At 43.4% G+C, this 20140-nt stretch overlaps 1 protein-coding gene across 22 annotated transcripts in view; it reads left to right on the plus strand.

Annotated features, from left to right (window-relative positions):
* The window catches only part of ZNF185 (zinc finger protein 185 with LIM domain), a 70694-nt gene extending 55804 nt beyond the window's left edge, over positions 1-14890 (plus strand). For 15 of the 22 annotated variants that reach the window (XM_058713948.1, XM_058713928.1, XM_058713934.1 and 12 more), the window contains 7 exons: positions 2326-2541; positions 5381-5491; positions 6386-6466; positions 8912-8983; positions 10518-10620; positions 11510-11608; positions 12548-14890. In XM_058713948.1, the coding sequence (XP_058569931.1) occupies positions 2326-2541; positions 5381-5491; positions 6386-6466; positions 8912-8983; positions 10518-10620; positions 11510-11608 (682 nt within the window). In that variant the 3' untranslated portion in view covers positions 12548-14890. The remainder of the gene's footprint in view (positions 1-2325; positions 2542-5380; positions 5492-6385; positions 6467-8911; positions 8984-10517; positions 10621-11509; positions 11609-12547) is intronic. The other 7 variants (XM_058713929.1, XM_058713932.1, XM_058713931.1 and 4 more) reach the window with 2 other exon arrangements.
* The last annotated feature ends 5250 nt before the right edge of the window (positions 14891-20140 follow it).

Genomic DNA, 20140 nt, shown 5'->3' on the forward strand with positions numbered 1-20140 from the left:
TATGAAATTTGTCTTTCTCTGACAGACTTTTTTTGCTTAGCATAATACAGTCTACCTTCATCAACATTGTTGCTAATGGAAAAAATTCATTCTTTTCAATGGTTGAGTAATATAAATGCACACACACACACAACATTTTCTTTATCCATTCATCAGTCAATGCACATATGGGTTCTTTCCATAGTTTGGCTACAGTTGATAATGCTGCTATAAACATCAGTGTTCATATGCCCCTTTGAATCAATATTTTTATATCCTTTGGATAAATACCAAATAGTGAAATTGCTGAATGGTAGGATAGTTCTATTTTTAACTTTTTGAGGGAATTCCATACTATTTTCATAGTGGCTGCACCAGTTTGCATTGCCACCAACTTTCTCCACATCCCCACCAATATCTGTTGTTTCCAGTGTTGTTAATTTTAGCCATTTGTGTTAGTTTTTATAAGAATACTGTTTTTTTTACAAAGCATTAGAAATTGTTTCTTTAATTTATGAAAGTTTTAGGAATGTTTAATTTGTGTAAGTGCTTATTTATCTCTAAGTTATTTGGAATAGAAGATAAGGGATTTTATAAATTAATTTGGTATACTCTCCAGAGATAAGAAAATATTATACATATATAACATACATATATACAAAACATATATACATAAACATATAGACAAACACAAGCAAAGATCTCATGGCTTTAATTCTAAATTTTCAGCCATGAGTAGGTATAAACACACACACAAATTCACTGGTTTTATGAGTTAGCTCTTGTCTTTGCCCCACTTTATTTTTTATGAGAATTGTGTTTCTGGTGGATGGGTAAATTGAGGTTACCTGCTCCACATGAAGACTAAATGTTCCTACTACTATTTGTAGAGGAGGGTTTTAAGAATTTTTTTTTGCCTTGATAGTAATCTTATGGAGACTGTATCTAAGCGAGGAGTGAGGGAGCAAGAGAAACAGCCCTTGGGGTGTCTCCAAGGCTCATCTACCTGGATAAAATATCCAGAGCATTTCAAATTAAGTTTTTCAGCTTCAGATGATTGCTTTTGGGGTCCCTGAGATTCTGGAGAGTCCCCAGTGGGGGCAAGGGCTAAAGGACCAGATATTGGTACTAGGCACAGATAATTTGGGATATTGGGAAGCAATAGTAGCTTCAGTGGAGAGTTGACAAGGAAAAATGAGTCAAGAAGTCACAAGAGTAAGTGTAGACAGCTCTTTCATAATGTTTGGCTGTTGTGGGGGAAGAAACTGAGGTTTTTCAAACTTTTTGTTTGTATACTTATCTCTTGTCTCGGACATTTAAGTGATGAGCTCTTGCTTCTGCTTCCATTCCACTTTCATCTCCCAGGGAGGGAGGCTGAAGTTCCATTCTGACTGCCATTTATGACCTGCAAAGGGACCCTCACCCCAGATTGTTCATCGTAAAAAGAGGATGAAAATACTATTACCTCGTAATAATAGCTAGGACTACTTAGCAATAAAGAAGACACATACTCCTAGCTGTGAAAATAAGGCTGCCACAATATACGTATGCACCTGCCTGTGTGTGCGCCAGGCTCCTAGCATTTCAGTGTGTGCGCACCGCGAGCACCACCATTTCCTGCAGCCAAGCGTTCTGACCGCGGTGCCTGCTGGGAAATGTGACCATCTATAAGGAAAATGGATGTACTGGGCAGGGCTTATGCTGCGGTCTTGCCCATACCAGCCACCAGATGGCGCTTGAGGATCACAAATGGGCCAAGGCACATATTTCTGGCCTGGCCCAGAGTCTTTGGGTATTGGTGACCAATTTTGGGGTCATTAGCCCCTTTGAAAACCCAGTGAGCATTATGGTCTGTTTCCCTTTTGTCACCTTCACCCAGCCTGCCAGGGGAGCCTAGGGGAGATGCTCCTTCCCAGACAGCTGGGCACTGGCAGGACTGGCTGTGTTCATAAGTTGTCTGAACACTACTGCTTGGGGAGGAAACCAGATGGCTTGAGGCTTTTTAGACAGGACAGATGGACTGGGACAGGGAAGCCTTGCAAAAAAAAAAAAAAAAGATGCCAATGGAAGGAGGGGACAGGAATGCAACTGTTTCCAACTAGAAGAAGACTGTCTTTTAAAACCTCATTGAAGTAATCGTGTTCTTGGAGACTGTCTTTGTCAGTAGGAAGGGAGCAGTAGTGCTGGGGTACCCCCAAAGGGGAGACAGACTCTCCCTGGGGTGGGGGCCATACTGGGCTCCTCTCTTCCCCACCCTCTGGGAGAGGAGCCCATTATGGCCACAGTAGGTGACATCCGCATGCAGTGGGTGAAGAAGGACTGGTCCCAAAGACTCATTCCGTAAAGGTGTTCACTGTTCCTCAGCACCTTGGCTGATTCTGAAGACAAGAATGTGGCTGCCAAAGTGGGAGAGACCTGGCAGGAGAGGCCTGCAGTCCTGAGAGGTGGCCACGGGGACCCAGCTGCACCCTCCCAGCAGTCTGCAGCCCCCAGAATCCCAGAGCAGCAGAGCAGCCCCAGAAGACCAGAGGAGCTTGTGGAACTAGGAAGCCACACCAGCAGGTAAGCATTACACTGTGCTGGGCTCCTACTACAGCCCAGGTTTCTTTTCATGATCCACCATCCAGAACAAACCCTAACACGTTAGGCAATCCTCTCTGCAGATATAAGTGGCCAGGAAGCAGTGGAAAGGTGACCAGCAATGAGTGCCCAGGGGTAGGTCCTCATGGGCTTCAGTTTGAAGCCATAGCATCAAATCTTTTAGACCAGTCCTGGAACAGAGAAGGTGAACAGAGTACCATGTTTTCTGGCAGCCATCCGGAGCATGAAGACCTGGGTCAGGAGAGGGATGTGGAATGCCTTTGCCATTAATGGAGATGGAAGATCTCTGAGGAAGGTGTACCCTGGTGTGAACAGGAGCTCTTATCAGAGATAAAGGATGTTGGATGAACTCTTCCACTGCCACCCCTACAAGGGTGGCCTTGCATGGCAACATTTGGGTGCTCTCTTTGCTCTCTGGAGATCTTTCCCCAAAGCAACCATGAGTTTGGAAGTAAGCAAGAGCCATGGGCCTAGAGACAAAATATAAGTACCTTCTATGAACCAGTTGTAGGTATCACCCACATTGAGCAAGAAGGCCAGGCCCCTGAGCACTTACCCTCAGGGACTGCATGGTGTACCAATGAATAAACACTACAGCAACAATACCATAATGATAACCATTAGTGTCTGCTGTGTACTGAAAATGTGCAGGCACTGTTCTTGTGCCTTATGTGTACTTGTCTCATTCTCACACCAACCCTATAGGGGAGGTGCTATTATCTCAGATCTACGGAGCAGAAACTAAAGCAGAGGGAGGTTAAATAGCTTGCCAACAGTCATTTGGCCAGGCAGTGGTCTAACAGGGATCAGAACCCAGACAGTCAGAGTCCAGAGCCTATGCTGCTAATGACTGTGCTCTATTTGTGCTTCTCCATTTGTGATAAGCCCAGAAAAGAAGGAAACTGGGTCCTCTGATGGAGAGAGGCTGGGACAAGGAGTGTTGTAGCTCAGATTGTTGGGGAAAGCTTTTCTGCTAAGAAGGATACAATTAAGTTGAGGCCTGAAGCACAAGGAGGAGCCAGACTGGAACCAACCTGGAAAGACACAACACGGGCAGCATGTACAGAGACCACGATGGGAGAGGGAGCTGAGAAGAAGAGAATAAATGAAGGGTTCTGTGGATGGAGGGTAAGAAGTGAAGTGAGGAGGGGGAAAGGAGACCAGGTGGGCAGGGCCAGGGCTGGATCTTAGATTAGGAGGAGGAGGCTATGGGAGGGAGGTGGGATGTTACCTGACCAGGAATAAGAGCCTTCCTGGTGGGGGTCTTCAATTGCTCCCATTGCAGTCCTAGAAGGATCCCCACGGAATTTTTTTTTACATTGCCCCTTCAGCTCTATTGTCCCTTCAGTTATTGTGCTAAGTATGGACCACAGAATGCCGGACACTTGCTAGTTGTTCCTTCCTCATGCATTCAGTTTCTCCTCATACTCTGGCTCTGTATTTTATCCCCCATCTGTCTTTCCCATGGGGCCTCCCTTCCCAGTCAGTCCACCTCCTCTAGTTTCCATGATTCATTCCTATGTCATAGGGTGACATAGGAATAGGCATAGGATCACTGGGTACATAAAAGCAGGGTACTATGCCCAAAGCAAGGTACTTCTCTGAGGTGATAGAACAAGTACTCCAGAAGGGTTTCTGAAAGGAGAAGGTGGTGTCATGTGCAAAGGTATTAGGGCAGTTAGTGTGGCTAGAGATTCAGGTGTGTGTGTGTGTGTGTGTGTGTGTGTGTGTATGAAATAGTTTGAGAAGATGAGGCTGGGTAGCTAGGCAGTACAAGATCATGATTGTTCTCGCCCCTGCCCACTGTTAAACTAGTTGAGGTCTTGAACACTGGATTCTGTAACAAGGGAGTGATACCCCAGAACCCGGGTCAGGTTGAGATGGCCACATCCAGAACTTGATCTGAGCAGCAACATGTTGGAGAGAAGCCAAATTCATCCCAAGACAATGTATGCCTATAGAGCTGTCCCAAGGCCACTGGAGAGTGGGTAGATGTAAAGGGGATGGCACAAGTTGTGGGGGGGGGCAGTGGTGGTGCCCAACAGAGTGCCTTAGACAGCAGCAAGCAGCTATGGCAGCTTTGGGTATGGGACTGGTGACCCAGGAGCAGGCAGAGTGAAAGCAAGTAAGGGCCTGGCCAGAGAAAAACCTTGCAAGCCAGCTAGGAGGTCAGATTCTAGGCCAAGGACTGTGTGTACAGTCAAATGGTGGAGATTCAGAAAAACCATCATATGTGTCAGTTTCTTGCCTCTGCTTGTGGCAAATGCCTTCCAGAATGAGGTACATCCAAGTCTCTTCTTTGGTGATGCCTAAATTCATTTGTCCCTCTCTCCCTTGGCCTTCTATTCTCCAGAGAGTTCTCTGGAGGATGGGGGATAGAGCTGATCCTAGGAAGGGGCTGTCCCATCCAGTGAGGAGGTGAGTTGAGTTGTTCTGTCAAGTCCCTGTCAGCTCAATGGCTCTGCTCAAATCAAGTGAGTCACAGGCCAAGGCCTTTGGCTGTATTGGGGAGTTCTGGGAGGATCTGTAAGATTAAGGTCTTGCCACTGACTCAGTGTTACCTGGGTCACTTAACCTGGATTTTCTTATCTATAAAGTAAGTGGTTCTACCCACTGATCTCAGGAGACTTGTATAATTTGTATAAGCTCCGTGATTTGTGTGGGTTGTTTTAAAAACATTGGCATATTTTTAAACTCCTGCAAGTGGCAGTCTCAGGAGTAGGCCCCCAAACCCTATTTGACCTTGGCAGATGTCAGCTCTCAGTGTTGACAAACTCCCCCCTCCATTTACTTCCTTCAGGGTGAAAAACCCCTCGAGCTGTATGGTCACTGTTACCGTTACTCCTTCTACTGAGCAGCCTCATGTTTACATCCCAGCCTCCCCAAGTGAATTGGACTCCATTTCAACCAGGTAATAAGAGACAACCTGGGAGGTGTTCTCTGGGCTATATCCCCCCAAGAGCTAAACGACTTGGTTTTTGCCCCATGTCACTTCCCTAATATTAGCTCTAGTGCCACCCCCAATTCCCAGAATCCCATTGGTTAAGGGACCACATAGTGTAGTCCAGATCTCCCCAATTTAAAGTCCTGTTTGTAAGCCTGGACAGAGTCTCATCGTATCCCTGCAGTATTAGCTATTGCAGGAAGGCTGAGTGAGGTGTGTGTATGGGGGTGTATGGGGAGGGCAAGAAGATCAGAGCACTCTCTGATAACATCAAGCCAGCTTGATAAAGGTCAAATTCAGGGCCATGGTAAGCCAAACATGAAGCTGACTTCCAGTTTTGCCACAGGCCTATCTAGGATTGAGAAGGGAGAGATTTTATTGTTGCTAGAGATTCACACAGAGTGGCGAGGACCAACAGTCTATGGCTGCAGTTTGGAAACTATCCTGAGCCAGGGCAAAAGGGGAAGAAAATGCAGTCAGAGAGGAAGATAGGAAGTTCACTTTACTGCAGTCTGGGGAGGTGGGGGACAAACCTCCCATAGTATAGAGATCTTCATGAAGGAAAGCATGTTGACATTGATTGCAGGGAGCCTTTTTCTAGGGCTCTCACATTTGTACACAGCAAGCTGAGCCCACAGCCTCCAATTTCAGCCCAGTCAATAGTACACTCACCAGTGCAGCAGCTCTTGTTTGCCATTTTCCTTTCCTGGTGGCAGTTAGAGCCCATCAGTGCCTCTACCTCCAGGGCTTACCATAAGCTCCTTCACTTCCTCCCAGCCTTGGGACCCTCCTTTCGGCAAGACCCAGTGCCCTGGAATCTTTCAGTATACCTCTTTCTGTTTCACTGTGCTTCTTTTACAGCAAAGGGATTCTCTTCATGAAGGAATACATGAATGCTAGTGAGGTATCCTCTGGGAAGCCAGTGTCTTCATGCTATGACAGGTAAGAGCAAGTCTCAGATCCTTCCATGATCCTGAATCCCCCATACCTCATCCAGGGCTTGGCCCATAATTGTTTCTGTGTAATCATTTACTGAATTGATGAATGATATAATTGCCCACAGACATGATTTCAAGCTGTTCTACCTAAGTTGGTACCTTTGTGTTCCCCTTTATTTTTAATTCATCTTACATCCTACTTCCAATGCCATGCCCTTCTGCCTAACTTTTTTTCTTGGTAGACCACAAGCTTTCTTTAGTGAAATTCTAAGAGCATTCCTCTTTACAGAGCTGGCAAAACCCTTAAGGACTTTTTATCTAGTTAATTCCATCCTGTTCCAATCTCTTTTATCTAGTTAATCCCATCCCTACCATCTCTTAAGCTCCCATGCCCTTTCCAGCATGCCAGGGTTCCTCACACTTAATTGCTGTATGGCCACTGTATGGCCATTAATTGCACACATTTGAGCACACATTTGACTACAGTTCCTGATATATACTTAACTTTTCACTCATCATCTCTTTATCTGCTTGTTTCCTGATGCCACATGGAAGGATACCTTCATGCCACCTCAGTTAAAAAGTAATCTGCACTGACATACCATTCTCCCAGGAATCTTTTTTTATGGCACATCATCTCATGCCTAGGATGAGGATTTTAGTTACAGAGAGGACCTCCCTGGCCTTATTTCATGATTGGGCCTCTGGGGATTCTGGACCAGCTTTCATGGGTGTTGCGGGATAATGGACATGGACATCAAGTTCAAGCCCTAGCTTGGCCCCCATTGGTTGGGTCATTTTTCACAAGATTCTCAACCTTTCTGAGCCTCAGTTTCTTCACCTGTAACTCCTAAGGGTGGCTTTTGTCAATAACCTTATTGAGATATAATTCACATGTCATAAACTTCCCTCTTTAAAGTGTGCAATTCAGGGGCGTTTAGTACATTCATCATGTGTGCAGCCATCACCACAATACAATCCAATTTTTATCACCCCAAAAGGAAACCCCATAACCATTAGCAGCCTCCCACACCACCAGCCACAGCCCCTGGCCACCACTGATCTGTTTTCTGACTCTATAGGTTTGTTTTAGGGAGGTTTTGAGATTAGAAATAATATATGCAAAAACCCCAGCACCCCCGAGGGAGCTGTCCCTGCCATCCAGCATTTGCCTCTAGGAGTGTTACTTGACTGAACTCTGTCTCCTGGGTTTTCTTCTGTCATTCCCACTCCTCTGTAAACTTTAATTCTTACCATATGGCAACTACATTTATTTGAAAAAAATTTAATGTTTATTTTTGAGAGAGAGAGAGAGAGAGAGAATGAGCAGGGGAGGGGCAAAGAGAAAGAAGGAGACACAGAATCTGAAGCAGGCTCCAGGCTCAGAGCAGTCAGAGCAGTCAGCACAGAGCCCAACACGAGGCTCAAACTCACAAGTTGTGAGATCATGACCTGAGCCGAAGTCAGACGCTTAACTGATTGAGCCACCTAGGCACCCCATCTAAATTTATTTTAAAATTGAAGTTTACATTCAGTTAAAATGTTATGTCTTATGAAAAAAGCAGAGTTTCTCTATTGGAGGATTGTGTAGTGTATTGTGTTTCCCACTTTTTCTTTACCTTCCAGGAAGCTTAGAGATAAGCTTAATGCTGAGAAAACACACACACACACACACACACACACACACACACACACAAAAACAGAACCTGGACTGAAATTCTAGCTCACTCCTTACTCCAAGCATGACCTTAGGCAAATCACTTAACCTGTGAACAGCAGTTTTTCTGGCTACCTCTCATGGCCACCACATGGCTCCTGTGAGAATGACAGCTTCACTAAAGTGTATCCCATGGCTTGTAGCTGGTCACACTTTCCTGACAATAGGTTTTTTTTTTTAAATCATTTGTGTTTATTATCAAAAGTCATATTTAAAATAAAGATGCAAAACGGAAAAAAAAACTTCACCCCAATTCCCCCTGTAACTCAAACACAGGTAATATGTCAGAATCTTTCCTTCTTTTATTTGCTCCCATTCCTAACGTCTGATTTCTGCTGTGAGTGGACTCTTAGTGACTCACATTATAACCCAGACGCATATGTGGGGAGAAGAGCCATGATCTTTTCCTACTGGTCAGTGAATCTGGGAGAGTGCCTCCTGGAATACACAGCCTTAAGAATCATGGCCACTGCCCTTGTCATCTTGCTCAGCATGGCAGGTATTCTTTGCCCCCATGCAAGAGCCCTTCTCCAAGAGAATTATGCCTCCTTGGCACCAATTTCAAAGCTTCCACTGCCCTTCAGCATAACAGATGATGGCTGGCCATGCAGAACCATGTCTCAGCTTGTGGCCACAGGATTAAAAATATTATAAAAGCATTTCCACTCATGACTGTGGTAGTCATCTGGTTCCCATCTTCTGCCCTCTCCTTCCCCATCACACTCTCTGCAGCATTAGAAGCATTGAAGACTCATGTGACGTGGAGAAGAAACCTGCATGTGACAGCTCTCTGTACTCTGAGAGGTAAGTCTACTATCTTTCCAGGGAGCTCTCAGGTCTACAGAGAAGAAACAGCTGAGAGACATTTTCACACTAAGTCTATTTGCTTTTGTCTTCCATTTGGCTGCTTCTGATCCACTTGCAGATCTGTCCTTGGGATGTCACACTTGTGGCAACTAAAGCCTTTGGACCCAGCTAAGACAAAGAGGGCAAACTCAAAAGGCTACTGAGAAGGGAAATTATGATGTCTGAAAGCCCAGGGAGCTCATGTTAGCAGGAGAGGCCCTTGGAAAGTGAGGAAAAATGGGTTGCTATCATCAAGAAGCCAGAGAGAGCCATTCATGTGAACTGAATGAAGGTGCAGACATTGCTTCATTCAGCAGTTTTTAAAGCTGTCACTAGATGACAGTGGCCACAGGATAGTCTTAATGATAAAGAAGTCCTATTTCTAAATTCTTGAAATAAAAGAGAAAGGAGTCTTAGAGATGCAGTTCACTCAGGTCACAGTGAAGGGAACAAGCCTGAAAAGAATAAATAATGTACCTTATGTTACACAGTGAGTTAGTGGCAGAGCCAGGACTAAATCCCAGGTCCATGACTACTCCCAGGTCAGGGGTATTTCTACTGTGTTATCTGACTAACTGTGAGCTGAAACTGGTGATGGTAAAATACATGGGGGGCGGGGAACAGGATTTTGATTAAGGCAGGAGTCTTTAGCAACACTGTTAAGAGACTGAGCCCTACATGATGGAGGGACCAAACCTGAGATGATCATGGTAATTCTGGGCCCTTGAAAGGAGGATCCTGTGTGGCTCCAGGTTGGTAGCACCACCTCTGGCTTCTGTCAGAAGCATACCCAAATCTCTGAAAGAAAGCACTCCCAATTTATGCCTGAAGAATCATGGTGGGCAGGCATTTTGAGCAGGTTCCCTCTGAGGAGGAAAAGCAGTGGTGACTCTCAGAAACAAAAGCAAGGACCCTCAAAGTGGGAAGATACTCAACCTAGAAGTCAGTGTCTAGAACTCCAACATGATGTCCCATCAGAATCTACAGCCAGACTGTCTTTGGGATGGTCATTGGAGTATCATGGGGCAGGGTGGGTCCAAGAGTGTAGGGTCTGAGAGGCAGGGCTTAGTGGCCCCAGGCATGAAGGGAAGCATCATGAAGACAGGGGGCCAGGTAGGGAAGACAAGGGCACATGTCCTATAGAAGAAGGCATGGGTCTTCCTGTTCTAGAGGAGAGTAGTGCCCCCAGCATGCCAAGCAAGGGGTCAGGGAGAGGTAAGCTGCCTGGAATAAGAATCAAACCAAGGGGTCCACACATATGATTGTGAGTAAGGTGATGATACATGACCAATTTCTGGAAATATCATGAAGGTCTATAGTAAACTGAGGCCCAGCCAAGGGATATGTAACCAATTGCACACTGCAGAAAAAGATGGCAGGCTGAGAATACAGGCACATAGGGCTGTTTGTGTCAAATCAGAGGGTCTGGCTGCATCACATCAGTAGCCTGCATGCCAGCCTGATTGCCAGGTTCTTGTTTTTCATCTCACAGAACAACTGGAGGGATCTGTACTTACTGCAACCAGGAGATCAGAGACTGTCCAAAGATTACCCTAGAGCATCTTGGCATCTGCTGCCATGATTATTGCTTTAAGGTAAGGAAGAAGGGTGGTGCTGCTAACATCGTCCAGACTTAGGGAACCTCGTGGATCAAAGACTAGAAAGAAGGCTTGATCTCTGTGTGATTGTGCTCCATGCCAGAGGCTTGGGAGAAGTGGGAACTGAACGAGTGGAGGGAGTTGAGGATGCCAGCAGTCATTTCCACGGTGCTCAGCATCTTTTGCAAACTGGAAGCCAGAATGCCTGATTAGCCCAGGGCAGCCGTGGAGATGGTTGGAGACCTAGACACCTAGGAACTCATGACCCCTCTTATTGAAGACTGTCTGCAGGAAGGTCCGCTGTAGATGACTGGCCACTTTTGTCCTTCAGATATCCACTTCAGTGGCAGGTGTGAGAGTCCTGAGGACAGCAGAGCTACACTGTTGTAATAGCCTTCCCTTTCATTAGGTTTTCATATCACCTTCCTTTGGACCTTAAATATCACAATTAAAGTCCCTCAGCCCTCCTACAACAGCAATGGCTTATTTTACATATGACCCCAGGTTCAGTGTCCTTTATGAGCTACCTCACCATACCCTTATGATAACCTGCCAGTGTGCCCACTTTATATATCAGGAAATAGAGTCTCAGAGAACCTCAGTAACTTGCCCAAGATCACCCCGCTAATAAACAGTGGATTTAGGGCTCAAATCCAGGCACAGTTCTGAAACCTGGGCTCCTAACTACTATGTGATCATGCCTGCTAATTTGTGTGGGTTTGTTTGTTTGTTTGAGTTTTGTCTCTGTTTTCTACCAACTTTTGTTCTCTGCTTCAAAGTCAAGGATGTGCCATCAAGTCAGTGTCTGCTCAGGTGCACCTTCCACACTCCACTAATTTATGTTGCTTCACTTGCATGTTGACCTCTAGCTTGCTTTCTCTTTCAGTGTGGGATTTGCAGTAAACCAATGGGTGAGCTCCTGGATCAGATCTTCATTCACCATGACACCATCCACTGTGGGAAATGCTATGAGAAGCTCTTCTAGGTGGGTACCAAGCAGCCAGGAAACTTATTTGGGAGAAGAAATGTGCCCAGGTCTCTTCCTGAGTCTCAAACCAGAATTCTACTATCTCTCTTAGCCTTGAGGCTTTGAAGTTTTAGGTGGTACAGATAAAGACCCTCCCCACAGACCCTTCTAAGTTGCAGGAGTTATAGCATCTTCCTCTCAATAAGTACCTTTCATACAGCATCTTATCTGAGCTCTCTAGCTTTCCTGGGATGCTGGCCAGGCCTGTGTTGTTAGCCTCATTTGGGAACAAGCAAATGAAGACCTAAAAAGGAAACAACTAGCTGGTGGATGGCAGAATCAGGATCTCAACCCAGAACTTCTAATTCAAATCCAAGGCTCTCTTCTAAATTCCACCATTGGATCACTTCCACCATTGCTTATATAGCATAAAATCAGGACTCAAAAAGCAAGGTGCTCAGTGAAACTAGAATCAGGTGGGGGACAAGCAGTAGGTAAAGGCCAGGATAAATGGGCATATGTGGGAGGGGATGGTGCCATCCTGGGGCTGGCCCAACCAGGAAGGGCTGCTTGGGTAGCCTCTGGACCACATCCCCAACACTGCCTGAAGACAGGTTTGCATGCTAAAAGCCAGTAGAACTGACCCAGACTCAGTGTCTGAGCTGCATGGGACCTGGTGCCTATAGGACACTGCCTTTCCAAATTCTGGGAGCCCCTTCTCCTTAGCACCTCCTCAGCTAGAAACACAGAGCAGAGTATCCACCTTGAAGACAATGGAAATGGGTAGCAACCAGGCTCTGCACCAGCTATAAGCCTGTTCTGCCTTCTCTCTAGAAGACACTTGACCTGGACTATTTTTCCTAATGCCTGGAGACATCAACCACCCCAAGAACCTTTGACTGGTTATAGGATTGGATGTGCATTTCTAATCTAATGACTACTACTATTTTCTTTTAGCTCTTCCAGGCTGAGAAGAAGTTGATGACTCCTGGACAAGTTTGGCTGTCCCCAGTTGCCCCAAGTTGCTAGCTCCTCTTCCCTCACTTTCCTCCTCCCCATTTGATTTCTTCAGACTTTTGCCCTTCTCAAGTTGAACTGATTGCATCTAGTAGAGTATCTTAATGATGACAATAACTTGTGTGTGTAGCTTTTAATAGCTTAGCAAGCACTTTACATCTATGATCTTATTTCAGGCTCAAGAAAAAAAAAAGATTGAACAAGAATTCCATCTTGGCTTTCTTAAGATGGGTTGGCTTCCTGATGAGTTTAGATGGTCTGGTACGATAGGCAGGAGCATGAGTTTCAGTGTGTCCTGATTTTTGGGACAGAGAGCAACCCCACATTCTAGGTTACAGCTCTAAGTGTATCTTTGGGGCTTGAAAACAAGAGGTCCCCTGAAGCTTCTGAGGGGCCAGGTGGGTAAATCTCTGGTGGGTAAATTGCAGACATTGAATGCTAGGGATTGGCTTAGGCTAATATTTAGCTTGTCTGTTATAGTTGCCATATATATGTGTGTATGTATGTATACATATATATACACACATATATATATACATACATTTATATATTTAACTTTCCATACACATTTAAAAATAGTTAATTGCTTTTTATTGAGTTATATAGCAGATTTTAATTATCTTCTCCTTCCCACTTTTCACTATAATTGAGGTTTTTTTTTTCCTGCAAGCTTGTGGGCATGCATTTGAAAGTCTACACAGATAAGATTGCATTCCATGGGGTGTGATTCTTAAGAGGCCACTGACCAAAGGAACATCTGTCTCTGAATCTTGATAGCTGATTAATACCTTTTCCCTCAATTCCAATAGTTACACAGAAATCTTCAAAAGTAGGTTTCAGGTTGTATAGACTCCAGCAGGATTAAGAAGGGAGAAAAACAGTTAACATTTCTCAAGGCCTTACTACCTATCAGGGATTATCACAAAGTGATGGCATCAATCCTCATACTAATCCTATGCAGAGGTTATTCTTGTCCCCAATTTATAGATGGGAATATCAAGGCTCAGAAGGTAGTCACTACATCGTGTGGAACCATTGCTGTCTCTCTCCAGAACCCATGTTCTCAGTACCAGTAACCACATTACCAAGCATTGATTTAGTGTCATGTGCCAAGGTCTGTACAGAGGTTACCTCATTTTACCAAGTAACATTGCCCTCCATAGGTCTTCCCTGAGGCATACTCTTACAAAGAGAGGAAAGTATAAAATCATGTTCCTCCTCTGGGCATCCTAGGTCTCCCTATGAAGTACCACAAAAGTCAAAGTGCCCTCCTTCCCTCTCCTCCCCTTTCTATGAAAATAATTTTGAACTGAGATACTCTTCCAAACTTAGATTTCTCTGCTGGGTAGAGACTTGACTCACAGACCTTCCCAAAGAAGAGCTTGTCAACCCAGGGAAAGCCACAGTGAGCTACCCGATCTGAGCTAGCCAGGATATCAGCAACTACTGGAGTCCCAAGTACTTGGAACAGAGAAAGCTGTTGACTGTCTAAACAAATTGCAGGCCCATCCATGTGGTCAGCTGATACTCTACTCAGGTTCAACTAAGCTCATCTGCCTTTGGGACAAGGATCACTATGTAAGGTCCTTGAGAGGAAGGACAACCTGAAAGTTTTCTGATGAAAACTGAGGGTCTGTTCCCTTAATTTAATTAGAAAATGTCTCCATCTCTCTCCAGTTTCTGACTCCTACGCACATTGGCTGGTGGACTTGTCTTCCCGTCAAATGATCAGAGAGGAGCATTCCATTTATTTGCATAGATGTACATCAGATTTGCTCTGGAGAGGAAAAGTGGTACAATAGGTCATGTACCACTAAATATGAGCTGGTATTCCCCCAGGTATAGCCCACAGCGAGGGATTTGGCACGTGATAGACACTGACACATAGGTGCTAAATGAATGAATAAAAGGGAAAAAAGGCTGCTCCTTTGTGTTGGAGGTACCAACCCTGAGTCAGTATAGCCTAGTTGATCGAGTACAGGATAAAGAGATCCAAGATAGGCTGACTTCTCCACCTTTAAGATACACTGTGCCTTTAAGGGAGTTTTAGAACCAATATGCAAGAAATTGATGGAAAGCTTGTAAGATCAATATTGATTTCTATTCAAAACAGACACTTTCATGTCTAAAAAGGCACAAAATTCTGCAGACTTAAGAGAGGTGGTTGCATTATACTTTTGCTTCTTTTTAATTGTCTAGTGTTTTTAATCACATTTGCTTAACCCAAATTAATGTACTCAATTATAATAAATGTTGAGATATTAAATATGTCAATGTAGTCAATGTTAAGGTTTCCTTTTTTTTAAGTGTAATAACTTGGTGTATTGGCTGTGTAATTTATTTTCTAATATTACCTGAAGCCATTCTCTATAAAAGCAAATAAATACTTCAAGAAGTATCAAATATAAAGAGGCAAAAAATAGCAAAATCTAGAAATCATGCATGCACAGGAAGCATAGCATTTTAGACTAGTCAGATATTTTTGTTTTTTTAAGTTTATTTATTTATTTTGAGAGAGAGAGCAAGTGCACAAGTGGGAGATGGGCAGAGAGAGAGGGAGACCGAGGATCCAATGTGGGCTCTGTGCTGAGAGGACAGAGCCTGATGCGGGGCTCAAACTTGTGAACCATGACACCATGACCTGAGCCGAAGTCAGATGCTTAACAGACTGAGCCATCCAGGTGTCCCTAGACTGATGAGATCTTAACAAAGAATATTTTATTCTTTTGGGTCCATCCTCCCCTTTATTACCATTGCATACAGATGGCCATCTAGTCCTTATTGTACACTTGCAATGATCAGCTCAGTCCCATACAAGCCCACTCTGTGGACAGGTCCAGTTTCAGAAAATGCGTTGTTCAGTTGAGTTAGAATCTTTTCCTTTTAACTGGTAATATATCCTCCCTTGCCTATATGCCAGCCCCTAAAGTAATAAAGATGCTTATTGGGTTCTCCCTCATCAACTCTTCTCCCATCTAAACAACCCTGGTCCCATAAACTCTTCATTGACAATAATTCTAAATATGTATCTCTCAAATATCCTTCTCAAAGGTGCCCACACACCATCTGAACCCATTCCTCCAGAAGTGTACCAGTAGTCAAGACTTTCATCTTTCTCATTAAAGTCAGTGCTACAGAATCCTGTTGAATTATCGTGCTGCCTATCAAGTGACCCACACTTCTGAGTTTTATATCCCAAAATACAATTTTCTTACTGTATATGTCTTAATCTAGCCCAGGGATAAAAAAAAGGTGATCAAAAGTCCAAAGATAAAAGACATGACAGAGGAATCTTTCCACTAGTGAGCAGTGACCTTGGAACCCAATGTTCAATAGCTATTGAGCTAGTGTCCCTGGAGCTACTTTCTCACCCCAACCTCAGTCACCATCTTGGCTACATAAGTACAATTGGGAATGGAAGAAGAGGTTTTGTTACTTCAGAGGATAAGGACTACAGCAGTAGCTCGTAACCAGATATTTCTAGGACTCTGTTGATGACAGTATATGACACAAATACCTAAAAGGAAAATACGGTAGTGTTATTTTGAAAAATCACTTAGCATACCATGTTTCCACCAAGAAGGCTGATCCCAGAACATACCCTCTATTCCTCCCCCACCTCCCCCATAGATCTAACTTGTGAAGGCCCCCAACCCATGAACCCTCATGTGGTGTCCTCTAAGGACTCTGCTTATGAATGTCTTCAACCTGTAGGTCTCCAAAGAACACATTCTTCTTGTGATGGTTCTTTGTACAATATCTTCTCCCTGTGGAGGCCCCAAGGGAGGAAAGCTTTCACCAGGGGAACCAACAATGGTTGCATTGAACTGAAAGTTGAGATTGCCACATGGCCATGTGGGGCTCCCTCATGCCACTGAAATAACAAAGAAGAGGGTTAGTGGCTGGTTGATTGCTTCTGATTATCAAGGGGAAACACGGTTGCTGTCACATAGTGGGGGCAGGAAGGACTATGTTTGCAACCTAGGAGACTGATCCTCTGAGAGTGTTTCTTAGTGTTCCCATGTCCAATAATACAAGTTAATGGAAAACTATAGTGACCCATGCAGGCAGGACCACTAAGGGCTCGTACTGGTCAGAAATGAAGATTTGTATCTTCCCACCAGGTAAACAACCCAGCCACCTGAATGAGGTCATAGAGAACTTGAAATACTGGTGGAAGAAGGAAATTATAAATACTATCACCTAATGACTAGCTTCACAAATAAGAGCTATAGAAACTATGCATATTTTGTCTTGCTTTGTTGTTATATATTTGAATCTATTAGCCCAATTTTCCTTCTCTCATTTATTAACCTCAATTTAAATTGTGTGGGTGGTGCTTAATCTTATAGTCTGTGGATTACAGCATATCAAAGTGTAATTGTGACAGAACTAGAAAAGGAACAGACATCCCCCAGAGAATGAGGGTGTGTCTAATGGGATTTTTGACACTGCTTCTTGGAGAAGATGAAGGCACATTCCCCTATATGAAGGATGCTTGCATTATGCTAAGCAGAAACATAGTATTGCTATTGAATACTTGGGAGAAAAATATGGATAGAAGAGTATTTTGGGTGATGAAGGGTCAAAGAGGTGGCCCATGCTGGATTGGCTGTTAGCAACTAGGCAGCATGCTTGCCTCTTTGTGCATTCTCTCCCCTATATAAGGGAGAATACTCGAAACTACAGGTCCCAGAATCCATCATCAAAGTGTTTCTGGGATCAGTTCTGCAGGTACTTGAGTATTCTAAGAGGTAATTATACAGGATTTGGAAGGCAGAAGAGAAGCCCTTATTCTCTGGCAGCAACACTGAACACTATGGGTTGTCAAAAATAGGGTACACATGTGTTTTTTCAGTGGCCTCTGGAGAACCTGAGGATCATCCATGACAGTCCTTTTGGAATCTGGAATCATTGGGGTTTTTTCCTTATGTTCTAGTGGCAGCCTCCTTGATCTTTGTTGCTCTAGCCTTCTGTTGATGGTGTAAACCACGGAGTCCCTGTTCTCAACTCTTCCTGCTTGAGAAAGACTGGCACTGCTTTCCTGATGGGCTTCCTTGTTAACGCTGTTTCCACCCAGCCTTCTTTTATGTGAATGGCCTCTGCAACATGCACTGTGCCTGTGAATGTTTTCTATCACACCATCTGCTCTGCGAAAGACCCATGCTTCAGACCCTCTTCACTGTACACTGTTATTGAACATTTTCTGCACAGTGCTGTCTCCTAGGGAGCAATTTGTATGCCAGGCCTGTTATCTAACTTTATCTGAAGGATTCCTTTCTCTCTGAATGTCATATGAACACTGGGCCCTGCCTATGAATGCTGCCTGTGACCCCAGTCCCCCCCCCACCCCCACCCCCCCACTGCTCAGGAACTACTTTTGTCTGCTGCATTCTACATAATGTGATCAGCACAATTTCTTTCTCTGGGTGCCTTCTGCACCTACTTTCTGGTTGGAAATATGTGTGTCTCTCTTTGAAGTTTTCTCTGGCTGTGAGAGATAACTACAGGGCATTTTAATTTGTAAATGTTTTTGTACATTCATATTTTTAACAGATTTACTTTTAAAAAAAATTTAAATGTTCACTTTTGATAGAGATAGAGCATGAGGAGGGGAGGGGCAGAGAAAGGGAGACACAGAATCTGAAACAGGCTCCAGGCTCTGAGCTGTCAGCACAGAGTCTGATGCAGGGCTCGAACTCACAAACCGGAAGATCATGACCTGAGCTGAAGTCAGACACTTAACCAACTGAGCCACCCAGGTGTCCCTTTAACAGCTTTGTTAATATATATTTAATAAGAAATGGCACATATTTAAACCGCACGTGTTTAGTTTCACACATATATACATCTGTGGACCCATCACCCATTAAAATAGTGAACATATGCATCTACTTTCCTTGTGCTTTTTTGTAATCCTTCCACCCTGAAGTCAGCAATCTATTTTCTGTCACTATGGATTAGTTTGCATTCTTAAGAGTCTTATATAAGTGGAATCATACAGTATGCACTCTTTGATGGAGTGATGGAAACATTCTGAATCTTGATTGCAATGGTGATTATATAAATGCATACATTTATCAAAACTCACGGGCCTGTACAACTAAAACAGGTGTGTTTTATTGTATGTTAAGTATTTTCAAATAAAACAAACAAATACAGATTTAGTAAGAAGAGACTTTTATTCAGAAGAATTATTACAAGAGGGAAAAGGGGCTATTGCAATAGGGAGAATGCTGTGCTGTGACCATAAAGTCTTCAAACATCTGAAGAGTTATGCAAAAAGCGTTTTTTGTTATAAGAAGAGTAAGCAAGGCTAGAAAGAATCAAATGTTGAAAAGTGGGCTGGAAAGGTGGTATGATCACATAGTATTCCAGAGAATATTTTCCCCTGAGGCCAGTCTATTCTCAGTAGGCGCTTAGGCTGGGGGAAGGCCAAAGTTCAGGGAATTGGAGAAAGGAGAGAAGCTGAACCAAAATTATATTCATGAGATGGAAGCGAAAAGAAAGCTGGGGTAGCAATATCTATGTTGGACAAAATAGAGTTTAAAATAAAGACTGTAACAAGAGACAAAGAAGGACACTACTTAATGATCAAGGGAACAATCCAACAAGAAGATATAACAATTGTAAATATGTATGCACCCAACATGAAAGCACCCAAATGCACACAACAACTATTAACAGACATAAAGGAAGAAAGTGATAGTAATACAACAGAAGTAGGGGACTTTAACACCCCACTTACATCAAAGGATAAATCATCCAGGCAGAAAACCAACAAGGAAACAGTGGTTTTGAATGACACATTGGACCAGATGGATCTAACAGATATATTCAGAACATTCCATCCAAAAACAGTGGAATACATGTTATTTTTATGTGCACATGAAACATTCTACAGAATAGATCATGTTAGGCCACCAAACAAGTCTCAACAAATTCAAAAAGATTGAAGTCATTTCATGTATCTTTTCCAACCACAACAGTATTAAACTAAAATCACTCATAAGAAAAATTCTAGAAAGACCATAAATAAATGGAAGCTAAATATCATTCTACTTAACAGTAAATGGTTAAACCAAGAAATCAAACAGGACATTAAAAAATACATGGTAAAAAATGAAAATAAAAACAATAGTCCAAAATCTTTGGGATACACAAAAAGCTGTTCTAAGAGGGAAGATTACCACAATACAGGCCTACTTCAAGAAGCAAAAAAAATCTCAAATAAACCACTAACCTTACACCTAAAGGGGCTAGAAAAAGAAGAACAAATAAAGCACAAAGCTAGTAGAAGGAAGGAAATCATAAAGATCAGAACATATATAAATGAAATAGAGACTAAAAAAAAAAAAAACAGAACAGATCAATGAAGGCAGGATCTGGTTATTTGAAAAGATTAATAAAATTGATAAACCTTTAGCTAAACTAATCTTTTTTTTTTTTTACAAAGAGGGAGGATTCAAATAAATAAAATCCGAAATGAAGGAGGCGAAATAACAACCAACACTGCAGAAATATAAAGGATTA

Source organism: Neofelis nebulosa, chromosome X (assembly GCF_028018385.1).
Source record: "Neofelis nebulosa isolate mNeoNeb1 chromosome X, mNeoNeb1.pri, whole genome shotgun sequence".
NCBI lineage: Eukaryota > Metazoa > Chordata > Mammalia > Carnivora > Felidae > Neofelis > Neofelis nebulosa.